The following is a 15,118-nucleotide window of genomic DNA, read 5'->3' as shown; positions in this document are numbered from 1 at the left end:
AAGAGAACCTCGAGCAAACCCCTCCAACCATTCTTCCAGTTCACAAATCCAGCCAAGTGGAAACAGAAGTAGCTCCAGCCATGAAATATTCCATGTCCTTCAACAGTTTAAAGCAAGTATTTGACCCCACTCCTGCTCTGGTGATGCTGCAGCTGGGTGCAAAGCAGCTGCTGAAGTTCAAAACAAGGGATGAGAGGGATGAGCCTGGATACGGGGCTAGGGTCCCACTGTGGAGCTGGAAGCATGACCTGAGCAAGCTGCTCAGGGCAGAGCTGAACTGTTGCTTGCACAGACAGCAGGGGCAGGACATGCTCAGAACTCTCAGGGGAGGCTGGAGATAGCTTTGCCTCAAGGGATCAGGACAGCAGAGGTGTCCACAGGAAGCACCTCCCAGATTATTGCTTAACTACATGGACAGCTGTATACAAATGACAGGAGGCATCTATGGGGGCTGGCTGAGTCTGCTCCCACACCACAACCCCACACTAAGGACTAGAATGATCCTCAAGATCAAGCTAAGTACAACACATACAAAGAAAAACCCAACCCCAAATCCTTGTCAGAGCAAACGCACAGGGAATGAACTGTTACCGAGGGTGGGAAACAAACCACCACCGAGGGGAGAAGGCAGAAGGGCAGCAGGGCTGCCAGGGCAGCGGGGTGGCCAGAACAGAGGATCTGCAGAGCCAGCAGCTCTGGTGCAACAGCTTCCCAACTGCACTCCCACAGCAGAGCCCCCAGAAACACACAGAGCTGAGCCATGTCTGGAGCCTGGTGTGAGCACACAGGTGGTAAGTGTGCAGGGAGAGGGGAGCCGGTGCCCAGCGAGCGCTGCGGGAGGGAGCCAGGACAGACAGACGGGCGAGAGGCGAACGTCCTAACGCTTGAGCTCTGCTCCTTTGGGAGCTGGAGGGTTATTGCCACTGGCCTACAGGAAAAGGTTAAAGAACAGAGAAGAGGCTATGAACAGCACACAAGAGAGAGAGGTTGCAGCTCCACAACTCCACTGCTCCAATTTGGCAAAATATTTATTCATAGGAAATCCGTTCAAAAGGGCTTGGTCACAGCGAACCCGGGCAGGGGGGCCTGGGCAGGGGGGGGGAGGAGGAAGTGAACTGCAGCATACAAAAACAACCCCAAAACCCAAAACAAGAGAGAGACTGGAAGGACAGTTACAAGAGGGCTGGGAGAATGGGTAAGAGAAAAGGCCAAGAGAAGAGCAGTGGGAAGCTGTCTGCGCACCGCCGCTAGTTACCCGTACAAACCCTCAGCCCCACCTCCTCGCTGCCTCCAGCACAGCTCTGAACTGCAGGGCGATGCTCCAGGAGAGGAAATATGATGCCAAGTAGCAGCTCCAGTCACTCTTTCACAGTACTGCATGTCAACACTGGGAATGGTTTCTGATATGATTTCTTTCTTTTCTTCTAGCCTGCACACAGTACTTGGATAGAAAACAAAAGGCCAGGGCCGAGCGAGTTACTCCCACTCCGTCGTCCCCGGCGGCTTCGACGTCAGGTCGTACATCACCCGGGAGATGCCAGGGATCTTCTTAATCTCTGCCACCATTTTTAACACAACCTGTTGGGGAGGGAAGAAACAAACACAGACCAGAAGTAGTAGAATCACAGAATCCAACAGGCTGGAAGAGACCTCCGAGATCGGCAAGTCCGAGCGATTGCCCAACCCTAACTAACACAGAATCTACCAGGTTGGAAGAGACCTCTGAGATCATCAAGTCCAACCCATCACCCAACCCTACACTAGTACAGAATCAACCAGGTTGGAAGAGACCTCTGAGATCATCAAGTCCAACCCATCACCCAACCCTACACTAGTACAGAATCAACCAGGTTGGAAGAGACCTCTGAGATCATCAAGTCCAACCCATCACCCAACCCTAACTAGTACAGAATCAACCAGGCTGGAAGAGACCTCTGAGATCATCAAGTCCAACCCATCACCCAACCCTACACTAGTACAGAATCATCCAGGCTGGAAGAGACCTCTGAGATCATCAAGTCCAACCCATCACCCAACCCTAACTAGTACAGAATCAACCAGGCTGGAAGAGACCTCTGAGATCATCAAGTCCAACCCATCACCCAACCCTACACTAGTACAGAATCAACCAGGTTGGAAGAGACCTCTGAGATCATCAAGTCCAACCCATCACCCAACCCTAACTAGTACAGAATCAACCAGGCTGGAAGAGACCTCTGAGATCATCAAGTCCAACCCATCACCCAACCCTAACTAGTACAGAATCAACCAGGCTGGAAGAGACCTCTGAGATCATCAAGTCCAACCCATCACCCAACCCTACACTAGTACAGAATCAACCAGGCTGGAAGAGACCTCCGAGATCATCAAGTCCAACCTATCACCCAGCACCATCTGATCAACTAAGTGCCTCATCTAGTCTTAAACACCTCCAGGGACATTGAGCCCACCACCCTGGGCAGCCCATTCTAATGGGCAATCTCTCTTTCTGTGAGGAACTTCTAAGATCAAGCCTAAACTTCCCCCTGGCACAGCTTGAGGCTGTGTCCTCTTGTTCTGGTGCTGCTTGCCTGGGAGAAGAGACCAACCCCCACCTGGCTACAACCTCCCTTCAGGTAGACAGCAGTAAGGTCTCCCTTGAGCCTCCTTTTCTCCAGGCTAAACAACCCCAGCTCTCTCAGCCTCTCCTCACAGACCTCCAAGCTCATCCAGGTCAACCTTCAACCCAGCACTAAACCATGTCCCTAAGCACCAGGTTCCCAGGATGCCTGAACACCCCCAGGGATGGTGACTCCACCCCTGCCCTGGGCAGCCTGTTCCAATGTTTGAGAACCCTTTCAGTGAAGAAAAAATTCCTAACAGCCAGCCTGAACCTCCTCTGCTGCAGCCTGGAACCATTTCCTCTAGGCCTGTCTCTTGTCATCAAGGAGGAGAGGCTGTCCCCTCCTAGCTCCAACCTCCCTTCTGAGAGTTGTAGAGCAAGCTGAGGTCTCCACTCGGCCTCCCCTTCTCCAGCCTCAACACCCCCAGCTCCCTCAGACACTCTCTGCAGGTCATGTGCTTCAGGCCCTTCACAAGAAGCAAGCCTGGAAACCAGACCTGATGAAAACTACCTGAGAACAGCTCAAAAAAACAAAGAGAGAAACCAACCACCCCCCAAACTTTCACACTGAAAGGCAGAAGAGAGACTGAGCCTGGAGCCATTAGCACCTGGCCACCAAGTAAGAAATCAACTTAAAGCTCCTAGGTTCATCTTTGCAGTTACATTTGGAGCTTGCTGCTGGTGCTAGCTGCAGCTCTTCATGGAATCAGAGAATTGTTTGGGGTTGGAAGAGACCTCTAAGCTCATTTGAGTGCAACCAGCAACCCAGCACCCCCATGGCCACTAAACCATGGCCCCAAGTGCCATGGGCACAGGTTTCACAACGGCTTTGGTCCCTTCCAACCCAAACCATTCTATGAATCCATGACTGAGGGAACATAAAGGGATGGTGAGGACCAGGCCAGACTGTCCTCATGCTGTGAGGCACTTGCTGGCCAGCACCTGGTTACAACTGAAATGCACATCCTGAGAGACAGCTGCTGGAGAGATTTTGATCCATCCTTGGTATTCTTCCTAATGAACACCATGGAAGAGTCCAAACAAACCACAAAGTCAGGACAAGCGACCAAGACAGGAGGGAGGAAGCCCAAAGGAGTCAGCTCTGCAGGCTAGCTCTGGTGACAAGAAACTTGCAAACCCCACATTACCTCTTCTGGAACCTCATTACCAGGGGTTGCTGCAATCCCAGTCATAAAATCACTTGTGATGAACGTTCTGATGACCACAGATCTCTGGCAGGAGGGCTGCTTCTGGAGGGGGTCGCGATCGAAGTGCAGCGGCGTCAGGATGATCGGCATCTGGCTGATCTTGCCGGCGTAACCTGCAGGCAGGAAGGGCACCAAGAGCAGGAAGTTGCTTTTGAGAGACACAACAGCTGATGGAAGCTTCACAGGGATCTCCCACCTGCACTTCAAACTCCACACTTTCACCTCTTGGCATCTCTTTTAGAAATAGAATTAACCAGGTTGGAAAAGGCCTCAGAGATCATCGAGTCCAACCTCTCACCCAGCAGCATCTGATCAACTCAACCATGGCACCAAGGGCCTCAGCCAGTCCCCTCTTGAACACCTCCAGGGATGGTGACTCCACCACCCCCCCGGGCAGCACATTCCAATGGCCAATCTCTCTTGCTGGGCAGAATTTCTTCCTAACATCCAGCCTAAACCTCCCCTGGCACAGCTTGAGACTGTGTCCTCTTGTTCTGGTGCTGCTTGCCTGGGAGAAGAGACCAACCCCCACCTGGCTACAACCTCCCTTCAGGGAGTTGGAGAGAGCAAGAAGGTCTCCCCTGAGCCTCCTCTTCTGCAGGCTAAGCAACCCCAGCTCCCTCAGCCTCTCCTCACAGGGCTGTGCTCCAGACCCCTCACCTCTCCTACTGCCTCCACCCTGCTGACCGTCGCCCTCAGTGCTGTGCACACTGAAGCCCTTCACAGTGTCACTGACAGGCACAGACTGAAGAGACCTCTGGAGATCATTGAAGCCAAGCCCCTGCCAGGGCAGGGCAGGGCACACAGGAACACACCCAGGTGGGTTTGGAATGCCTCCAGAGAAGGAGACTCCACAACCTCTACGGGCAGCCTGCTCCAGGGCTCCATCAGCCTTACAGCAAAGAAATTTCTCCTGCTGCTGAGGTGGAACTTCTGGGGTTCAGTTTGTACCTGTTGGCACAGGACACTACTGAAAGAGACTTGAAATGATCCTCAGTGTCTGCAGGCATGAAGAAGAGGACTAAATCATCCCTGCTATCCTGTAATTCCCTGTGAATGCAACTGAACTGCAGAGAACATCCTGTGAGGAGCAGCTGAGGGACCTGGGAGGAAAGAAGGCTGAGGAGAGACCTTCTGGCTCTCTGCAACTCCCTGAAAGGAGGCTGGAGCCAGCTGGGGGTTGGTCTCTTCTCCCAAGGAAGAAGTGATAGGACAAGAAGAAACAGCCTCAGGTTGCCCCAAGGGAGGTTGAGGTTGGACATGAGGAACAATGTCTTCACTGATAGAGTGGTTCAAACCCTGCTCCAGGCTGCCCAGAGCAGCAGTGGAGTCCCCACCCCTGAAGAGATACCAAAGCTGTGTAGATATGGTGCTGAGGGCCATGGCTTAGTGGTGAGCTGGTAGTGCTGGGGTAAGGGTTGCTCTTGATCTCAGAGGTCTTTTCCAGCCTTGACTCCTCCCTGATTCTCTGAAGACCTGCTTCACCACCTACCACCACCATGGGTTTTGACCCATCCCCATCTTAACCCCCCAAGAAAGGTCATTCCCAGGTACCTCTTTCCCATGGACACAGAATTGTGTCGGTTGGAAAAGACCTCCAAGATCACCAAAGTCCAAACAACCCCAGGAGAAGCCTCTTTAGGTGGCTGCTGGTTGGGAGGTAACTCCAGACAACCCTCTCTCAGTTGTGTGGTGCCTTTCCCACTACCTCCACCTGAAAGCTACTCCACAGGGGCCCTCACTGCCCCATTTCAAAGCTCTGAGGTTTTGAGACTGGGCTGTGTGGCAGCTTGCAGAGCTGGTCTAAGGCTGAGGCAGGCTCTCACCCTCCCCTAGCACCAGGCTTGAGCTGCTGGCACCAGGAGCCTCTTCTCACTAAATAACTCAAGGCTTATTTTTAGGAGCCTCATTCACACAGAGCCAAGTGTGACCCAAAGTTAACGAGACACAGCCACAGCTTTACCAACACTCCTGACAGTGTTATCCTCAGCCTTGGGAGCCTATTTTTTGCACAGAGGATGATGGTCAGGCAGCCTTGCAAACAAGAGGATTTACACCACCAGATAGCTGCTGAGACTTGGTGACTGCAAAACACAAGGCAGGGCTGAGGAGCTGCTTCCCACACTGGTGGCATTGGCAAGGGGAATGAAGATAAACTATCAATGAGTGAAGCTCAGCACTGTGGCAGTCCCAGACACTGCCTGTGGGCCTCACCACAGGGGCTGGCTGGCTCCTTGGGCTCTGAAGCCTTGCTGCCTGCTCAGCTGAGGTACTTGGGTTGCTGTGAGACAGGTGAAACCACCACAGGTAGTGAGCATCAGCAGCACACAATCCCAGCATGGGGGAGATGGGAAGGGACCTCTGGAGCTCCCCCAGCCCAAGCCCTGCTCCAGCAGGGCACCCCCAGCAGCTTGCCCAGCAGCACAGTGCCCAGGGGGGGTTGGAAGCTCTCCACACCAGGAGACTCCACAACCTCTCTGGGCAGCCTGCTCCAGGCCTCCAGCACCCTCACCCCAAACAACTTTCTCCTCCTGCTCACATGGAACCTCCTGGCTGCCACTTTGTGCCCCTTGGCCTGTCCCTGGGCACCACTGAGCAGAGCCTGGCCTCAGTCTCTTGCCCCCCACAGCTCCTTTAGCTCTTGCTGAGCATTGCTCAGCTGCCCTCTGGGGCTGCTCTCCTCCAGGCTCTCAGCCTTTGCTGCTCCCAGAGCTGCTCCAGGCCCCTCAGCAGCTTTGCAGCCACCCCTGGACTCTCTCCAGTCCTCCTGTCTCTCTTGTCCTCCTTGAACTGGGGGAGCCCAAACCTGTACCCAGTAGCTCAGATGTGACTTCACCAGGGCAAAGCAGATGGGGAGGAGAGCCACTTTTTCTTTCCACAAGAAATTCCCTCATTGAGACACTCTGTCAGGGCTCCTGACAGTTTATTTCCTTCAGGCAAAGCTGAGCTCCTCAGCAGAGCACTCACCTGGCGGACTTTCAGCAGGCTAACTCTGCAGGAGCTTGCAGTGCAGTGAAGCACCACATCCCTGAGCCTGGTGATGTGTCAGAGGGAAGGCTCAACCTCACCCCCCTGCCCTCAAATGCCCTAGAATGAACTCTGCTAGCAGAAAGCCAAACAAATCCTGCCCCTTAGCCACCAGCTCCTACAGCCCTGAGCAAAGGCTCCTGCCCCTCGTGCCATTCATTCGGCACCCCTGGAGATAGTCAAGGAGCTTGCAGACTTGTGACAGCACCACAGCATCAACACCCAGAGAGGTCTGCAGGGGGCTTGAAGAGGAGTCTGCTCCAGAGGGTGAGGCCAAGTACCTACCAGACTCCCTGAGAATATTGTGAGCCTCAAAATCAGCTTGGCGTAAAGTGCTGAGGACGCCTGTGGTCAGGAAGGTGGGGGTGACATCTGTGGGGGGCTCCTTGACTGGTGGGCCAAACACATACACAACTCTGCAAAAGAAAGAGGAGGGCAGGAAACCACATTGTGTGTGCCTGGGAGAACACAGATGGTCTGCAGACTGCAACCTTGGGACTGCAGAGAGGAACTACCACGAGGGAATGACAGAATGGCAGCAGGGCAGGGGCACCCAGGGCAGGGGGCACCCAGGGCAGGGGGCACCCAGGGCAGCTCCCACAGGAATGCAGCCAGGAGAGTCTTCAAAGTCTGCAGGGAAGGAGACTCCACAGCCTCCCTGGGCAGCCTGCTCCAGGCCTCCAGCACCCTCACACCAAACAACTTTCTCCTCCTGCTCACATGGAACCTCCTGGCTGCCACTTTGTGCCCCTTGGCCTGTCCCTGGGCACCAATGAGCAGAGCCTGGCCCCAGCCTCTAGGCCCCCAGCCTTTAGCTCTTGCTGAGCATTGCTCAGCTGCCCTCTGGGGCTGCTCTTCTGCAGGCTCTCAGCCTTTGCTGCTCCCAGAGCTGCTCCAGGCCCCTCAGCAGCTTTGTAGCCTTCCCTGGACTCTCTCCAGCAGTTCTCTCTCTTGAGCTGGGGAGCCCAGAGCTGGCCCCAGGATCCCAGCTGTGGCCTCACCAGGGTAGTGCAAAGAGGGAGGAGAACCTCCCTTGCCCTGCTGCCCACACTTCTTCATGCCCCTCAGAAGACCACTGGCTTTCTTGGCCATAAGAGCACATTGCTGGCTCGTGGTGACCTTGTTAGCATTAAGCCCCAAAGAGCCTGAAGTGCAGGCAGCAATGCACAGCCCTGGAGCTGGCTCACACCAGAAGGCAATATGCCTTCTTTTGTTCCTTCTGTAGTCAGCTCCAAGCAGCATCTTGCAGCTGAAGATCTTGCCTTCAAGAAAGCCTCTTTCAGGAGGTGTCACTTATGTGACAGAAGTTTTGCTATAAGCAATTATCAGCTGGTAGAGCAGAGGCAAGGAGGAGCTGCCTTCTCCACAGCTGGTTGAGCATCAGCCCAACTGCAGCTGCTGGCAAAAAGTTATGGCAGCAAAAGGCTAGAAAAATGAACAGCCACAAGAGAGCTCAGTTGAGATGCAAAGTGCCCAGCTTTGGAATTCCCTTTTCTGTTGACACAGAGCAAGAGAAATACTGGGTGACACCACAGCTCATCAGCAGGCCTGGAAGCTTTCAAAGGAGGCTTTGCAGAAGCTGTTCTGGATGTTCTTTAATCAGGAAGAGAGATGTGTGGTCCAGCAGGGTGATTCTTCCTCCTCTGCTCCACTCTCCTGAGACCACAGCTGGAGCTCTGGGGCCAGTTCTGGAGCCTCTGTGCCAGGGAGGATCTGGAGGTGCTGGAAGGTGTCCAGAGCAGGGCCACGAGGAGGAGCAGAGGGCTGGAGCTGCTCTGCTGCGAGGACAGACTGAGGGAGTTGGGGTTGTGCAGGCTGGAGAGGAGAAGGCTCCCAGGAGACCTCATTGTGGCCTTCCAGGATCTGCAGGGGGCTCCAAGAAAGCTGGGGAGGGACTTTTGAGGGTGTCAGGGAGGGATAGGACTGGGGGGGATGGAGCAAGACTAGAAGTGGGGAGATTCAGGTTGGATGTGAGGAAGAAGTTGTTCCCCATGAGGGTGGTGAGAGCCTGGCACAGGCTGCCCAGGGAGGTGGTGGAAGCCTCCTGCCTGGAGGTGTTTGCAGCCAGGCTGGAGGTGGCTGTGAGCAACCTGCTGTGGTGTGAAGTGTCCCTGCCCATGGCAGGGGGTTGGAGCTGGCTGAGCCTTGAGCTCCCTTCCAGCCCTGACAGCTCTGTGATTCTAACTTCACAGAATCACCAAGGCTGGAAGAGAGCTCAAAGATCACCCAGCTAGGTTCATTGCTGGAGGGTCTGCTTTGATTCACTGTGCATCTCTAACCTCTGTATGAGCCAACACACCCCAAGCCCCCACCCGAGTTCAAAGAGGAGAACCACAGAACTGCTGAGGCTTGGAACAGACCTCTGAGATCAGCCAGTGCAGCCTGTGCCTGCTGGGGCAGGTCTGAAGTCCCATCTGCTGCCCAAGGGAAGCCCAGGCACTGACCTGTTGATGTTGTGGCACATGCGAGGGATGAGCCTGGCCAGGAACATGAGAGACTCCCAGTGGGGAGCATCCTTGCTGGAGATCCCACACACATAGCTGTAGGAGCGACAGTCACCCTAGGGATGGAAGGAAGGGTCAGAGCTGAGCAGCAACCACCCTGCCAAAATGCCTCCCAGTCATGGAGTCAACCAGGAAGAGAACTCCAAGATCATGCAGTCCAACCTACCACCCAGCTGGGGACAGAGTGGCTGGAGAGCAGCCAGGCAGAGGGGGACCTTCCTGCCTGGGAATACTCTCCCCTTATCCTGGGGGCTGCAGGAGCAGGTCCTGTGTGCCAACACCTAGCAGGCAGTGAGCCTGTGAGATCAAGATGCTGGGAGATAAGAAGGGAAGGAGAAACCAGAGCAAACCAGATCCCTCTTGAGCTACCATGGGTGCGTGAAGGGGAGGGGGCTGGAACTAGATGATCTTTAAGGTCCCTTCCAGCCTAACCCACTCTGTGAATCTAAGGTGACCAGAGTCTAGAATCATAGAGCTTTGGAGGTTGGAAGAGACCCTTGAGATCATTCAGGCCAACATCTTGCCTAGAGGTCACAATCCCACCCACTACCACCAAACCACATCCCTCAGCCATCCTTTAGATGCCTCCAGGGATGGTGACTCCACCACCTCCCTGGGCAGCCTGTCCCAATCTCTGAGAACACTTCCTGTGAAGACATTTTCCCTCATGTCCAACCTGAACCTCCCCTGCAGCACCTTGAGGCTGTTTCCTCTGGTCCCATGTTGCAGGTGAGCAGAGACCAATCCCCACCTTGCTCCAGCCTCCTCTCAGGCAGTTGCAGGGGGTGATGAGGTCTACCCTCAGCCTCCTCCTCTCTGGATTAAATCCCAGTTCCCTCTGTTGTTCCTCACAGGGACTTCTGTTCAAGGCCCTTCCCCAGCTTGGCTGCTCTTCTCTGGACCCACTCCAGCCCCTCCATGACCTTCTTGGAGTGAGAGGCCCAAAACTGCACCCAGTATGGGAGGTGTGGTTTCACCAGTGTCAAGCAAAGGGACCCAATCACATCCTCAGACCTGCTGGCCACACAACTGCTGATCCAAGCCATGCTGAAAGGACTGACAGAGTGTTGGTTATTTTCATGGCAGCCTCTGAGGAAGCCCTGTGACAGAGCACAGAAGCCTGCTGGTGACACTGCTGTGCGAAACAGCAACCCAAGCCGGCTGCAGAGAGCTCCCAAGATGAGGCAGCTGATGTAATTCAATCCTCAGAGTGCACAACATCACCTCACAGCTAGGACTGCTCAGTAAGGAGATCTTCCAAGTGATTGCACAGAACCCCATCAGGATGCCAGCTCAGCACTTGGGTTTGCTTTGTGCTTCTGCCACCCAAGGACAGCCCACAAAAATGAGAGTGGAAGTAGGAAGTGTGGCAGAGACCCAAGTGCTCCTCACTGCCCTGGTTCCCTGCCTCTCAAAGATGAGGATGGAGTTGGACAAGATGACCCTTCCAACCAGGTGCAGTCTGTGGATGGGAGTTCAGTTCCAAACAAGCAGGGAAGGGCAGCAAGCATGTGCCAGTGTGGGAAGCAGACCTCTTTGGGACCAGCTTCTAGGACTCCTGAGCCTTCAAGAGGTGTACAAGCATGGCCAGCAGACCAACAGAGGTGATTCCCCAACTCCAGCCTGCTCTGCTGAGACCTCACCTGCAGCACTGTGTCCAGCCCAGAAGGACAAATCCATGAGGAAGCCATCAAGATGATCAGGGCACTGGAGAGCCTCCCCTGTGGGGCAGGCTGAGGGAGTTGGGGCTGTTCAGCCTGGAGAGGAGAAGGCTCCAGAGAGACCTCAGAGCTGCATTTCACTATCTGAAGGGGACCTCCAGGAAGGCTGGGGAGGGACTGCTCAGAAGGGGCTGAGGAGCAATGCTTTGAAACTGGAGCAGGACAGAGTTAGGTTGGACACCAGGAGCAAGTTCTGCACAGGGAGGCTGGGGAGACACTGGCACAGGCTGCCCAGGGAGGGGGCTGAGGCTCCATCCCTGGAGAAGTTCAGGGTGAACCTTGATGGGGTCCTGAGCAACCTGACTTGGAGATGTCCCTGCTGAGTGCAGGGGGGTTGGACAAGCTGCCCTTTGAGAGTCCCTTCCAACCTGATGCGTTCTGTGACTATGAAGCCCAGAAGTGACCAGCACCATCCGACTGCAATGGTGTCCTCCAGCACAACACTTGGCATCTACTCAAGGGCCTAGTCAGGTGTCTTGGCACCTGGGCTCCACAGCAGCAGTGACAAGTGACAACAGCCCAGGCAGCAGAGGGCCTGGGAGCTGCTGTTCTTGGCCCAAGCCCCTGATCTTCACTCTGAGAGCAGCAAGGCACTGCCAGGCCTGCAGACCCCCCCTGGAAGGAATCCACTTTACCTGCACTCCCACAGTCTTGATGGGTAACAAGAAGGCATTCAGTGAATGTAGGCTGGTGATCTGCATCAGCTTCTCTTGGTCTTCTTCAGTTGTACAGGCTTTGACCCTCTGCAGCAAAGTATGTGGCTGTGCAGAGGGGGCAGGGAAGCAGATCCTCAGTACATTAAAGCCTCCAGCAGAACTCAGTGCAAGTCAAATCACCAAGCTACTACAACTCAGCCCACACCTACCCACCCATTTAAACCCCCCTCCCATTTGCCACTGAATTCTAACAACAGCTCTTTGCTAGATCAAATGTATTTGACCAGATGTGCAGCCCAAACCGAAGCTCTCCAAGGCCACAGGTGAAGCTCCTCTCTTTCACTTGGCATTTTGGTTATAGAATCACAGAATTGCCAGGGCTGGAAGGGACCTCAAGGCTCAGCCAGTCCCTGCCATGACCAGGGACACCTCACACTACAGCAGGCTGCTGACAGCCACCTCCAGCCTGGCCTCAAGAAAGGTCTGGTTGTGGCTTTCAGGTTCCTGTTCTGCTGCCTTAGCAATCCCAAGTTCTCAGGGAACTGCTGCCTCCAGTGCTCTGGAAGTCATGTTCAGATGGAACACAAGCTGCCAGAGGTATGGTCAGATCTAGCACACACACACAGCTGTGCCCAGAAGCTGCCACATCACCAGCTGACAGCACTGGCTGGTTTCTCAAGCAGCAAAAGTCCTTTGTTTGTGCTCCCTCCACTGCACTAATTCCCCAGTCTGATACCATTAGCCTAGAGCTGAACCAGCAGCAGCCCATGCAAGCCAGCAAGGACAGGGAGCAGTGGTTGGGATGGCACAAACAAGAATGCAGGAAGTTCCACCTCACCATGAGGAGAAGCTTCTTTGCTGTGAGGGTGCTGGAGCTCTGGGAGCAGCAAAGGCTGAGAGCCCCTGGGGCTGAGAGCCTGGAGGAGAGCAGCCCCAGAGGGCAGCTGAGCAATGCTCAGCAAGAGCTAAAGGTTGGGGGGGAAGAGGCTGGGGCCAGGCTCTGCTCAGTGGTGCCCAGGGACAGGCCAAGGGGCACAAAGTGGCAGCCAGGAGGTTCCATGTGAGCAGGAGGAGAAAGTTGTTTGGTGTGAGGGTGCTGAAGGCCTGGAGCAGGCTGCCCAGGGGGGTTGTGGAGTCTCCTGGTGTGGAGCTATTCAAACCAAACCTGGATGTGTGCCTGTGTGACCTTCTCTAGGTGAACCCTGCCTTGGCAGAGGGCTTGGACTCCATCTCCAGAGGTCCCTTCCAACCTCTACCATTCTGTGCTTTTTGAACTCAGGCCTTAGACTTAGAGCAGGCTTCTGCTAACAACTTTTCACCTCCCTGCAGTTTAGCTGAAGTGAGCTCAGAGCCATCACAAAGCTCAGAACACCTAACTGGTGATGTTCAGCTCTCAGATCCCTCAGCAGCCCCAGATTTTAATCCAGGACATTTGGCACTAGCTCCTGGCTCCTGCACTTCCATTCAGGCTTCAGTGATTGGCAGAACATTCTTCCAGGGAGAGGGGGGAAAAAACCTTTTCCCTGATCCTGTATGATTAGAACTCTCCCTGGAAATCCTCATCTTGAGGCAGATTAACTAAACCAAGATGATTTCTTGTTTGAAAGGTGTAGAAGCTTCCCCTTTGCAGCCATGACTTAACCCTTTAACCACCCATGGCATGAAAAGCCTCAACTGGCCCCACACAGGATGGCTTCAGGGGGCTTGCAGTGGAACAAATTACTCCTTCAAAGAGCACAAAGTGGTTTCAGACTTCCTTTTTTTTGGGCAGCTTGAGCCTCAGTGCACTGCAGAGCAACCTCTCTCCTTCCCCCCACAGGCCAGGTCAGGAATCTTGGTTACCTTCTTCACACTGGCAGAAAAATCTGCAACTATTTTCAAGATGTTGTTGGTCTCAGGGAAGTCTTTGCACACATAAGGCTCCTCAGCACAGATCACTCTGATTGCCAGGCCAGGCCCTGCAAGGGAAAGAGAAACAAATGGACACCCCCCCCCACTCAGGATATTGAATAACAACAACAAAAGCTGCTTTGCACCTGAAAATGTGCTGCAGGTCAGCCCCCAAGGCCAGCCAAGGGTTTGGCATGGTTCCTGTCCTTCTCTTGCCTTAGCACCCCACAAGACACAAACCCCAGCTCCCTCTGCTTCTGTTTGGTACATCTAAGCATTCTTCATCCACCCCTAAACCTGGCTGGTGCTGTAAAGCAGCAGCTGGTGAAGTGTGAAGGCTGCATCTGGAATACTGTGTCCAGTTCTGGGCCTCTCAGCTCAAGGAGGGCCTCAGGGAACTGCTTGAGAGAGTCCAGCTCAGAGCTACAAAGCTACTCCCTGTGAGGCCAGGCTGAGGCAGCTGGGGCTCTGCAGCTTGGAGCAGAGGAGCCTGAGGGCTGCCCTCATTGCTAGGGATAAAGATGTGCAGGGCTGGAGCCAGGCTCTGCTCAGGGATGTGCAAGGACAGCACCAGGGGCACTGGGGGCAAGCTGGAGCAGAGGAGGTGCCAGGGGAACAGGAGGGAAAACTTTGTCCCTGTGATTCTGTGATCACAGCACAGCCTACTGCCCTCTGCTACCCCCCCAGGCATCTTGGTTCAGTGTTTCAGAGACTCATGAAGGCTGGACAAGCCCTCTAAGGTCATCAGGTCCAACTGTCAACCCAGCATCACCTAGAAGACCTTTCCAGGTCCCTTCCAAGCCCTGCCACTGTGTGACTGATTCTGTAGTGGGTGGCAAGGCAAACAAACAGGAGCCTCCTCCTTCCCTTTGCTAGGCAACAGGGATGGAAGACCTGCTTCCAGCACACACTTGAATCCCTGCAGGTTTTACAGACCCCTGAAGGCTCTTTGACCTTTTAGCTGCTTGACACAAAGGCAGATTTAGTTTGCTGGCAAGGTCTGAAGGCAGCTCCTTGCATTTGAGGGGCTGCTGGTGCACAAGCACAGCCCACATGCTGCCAGTGACTGCTGCACAGCCTGCAGGACAGCCTTCCAACAGGCAGGGATGAGGGCTTGGCTCTGCCAGGCACTCTGAGGGGTTGGGGTGAAGAACTGAGGGTATTTTCCATGCCATCATCTTCAACACAGCAAATGGCCCTTGGAGAGGCAGGCAGATAGAGGACATTCATGTAAGAGACAGCTGAGGGCTCAGGCAGCAGTCAGCTGCACTCCACTGATCCTTCCTGGCTTCTGCAACTCAAAACCCCCCAAAGCCCTCAAAAGACAGCTAAAAGCACACTCAGGCACAGAGCTTATCCTTCAGTCATGATACAGACTGAAGCTGCTCCTCAGTCTTGTGCTGACTCTTAAGGAGGAGTTGGGGTTTGTTCAGCCTGGGGAAGAGAAGGCTCCAGGGAGACCTTAGAGCAGCTTCCAGTACCTGAAGGGGCTTCAGGAGAGAGCTGGGGA

General features: G+C 54.5%; 1 protein-coding gene across 1 annotated transcript in view; it reads right to left on the bottom strand.

Annotated features, from left to right (window-relative positions):
- Window positions 1–585: 585 nt before the first annotated feature.
- The window catches only part of GMPS (guanine monophosphate synthase), a 37,792-nt gene continuing 23,259 nt past the window's right edge, over window positions 586–15,118 (bottom strand). Inside the window, exons 12-17 of the mRNA XM_054166966.1 lie at window positions 13,561–13,676; window positions 11,698–11,823; window positions 9,282–9,397; window positions 7,123–7,253; window positions 3,751–3,923; window positions 586–1,578 (exon numbers count right to left, since the gene is read on the bottom strand). Coding sequence (XP_054022941.1) covers window positions 1,477–1,578; window positions 3,751–3,923; window positions 7,123–7,253; window positions 9,282–9,397; window positions 11,698–11,823; window positions 13,561–13,676 — 764 coding nt within the window. The 3' untranslated portion in view covers window positions 586–1,476. The remainder of the gene's footprint in view (window positions 1,579–3,750; window positions 3,924–7,122; window positions 7,254–9,281; window positions 9,398–11,697; window positions 11,824–13,560; window positions 13,677–15,118) is intronic.

This window comes from Dryobates pubescens, chromosome 13, assembly GCF_014839835.1.
Source record: "Dryobates pubescens isolate bDryPub1 chromosome 13, bDryPub1.pri, whole genome shotgun sequence".
Taxonomy (NCBI): domain Eukaryota; kingdom Metazoa; phylum Chordata; class Aves; order Piciformes; family Picidae; genus Dryobates; species Dryobates pubescens.
The sequence above is the reverse complement of the archived record's forward strand: the minus strand, read 5'-3'. Positions and strand labels throughout refer to the sequence as shown.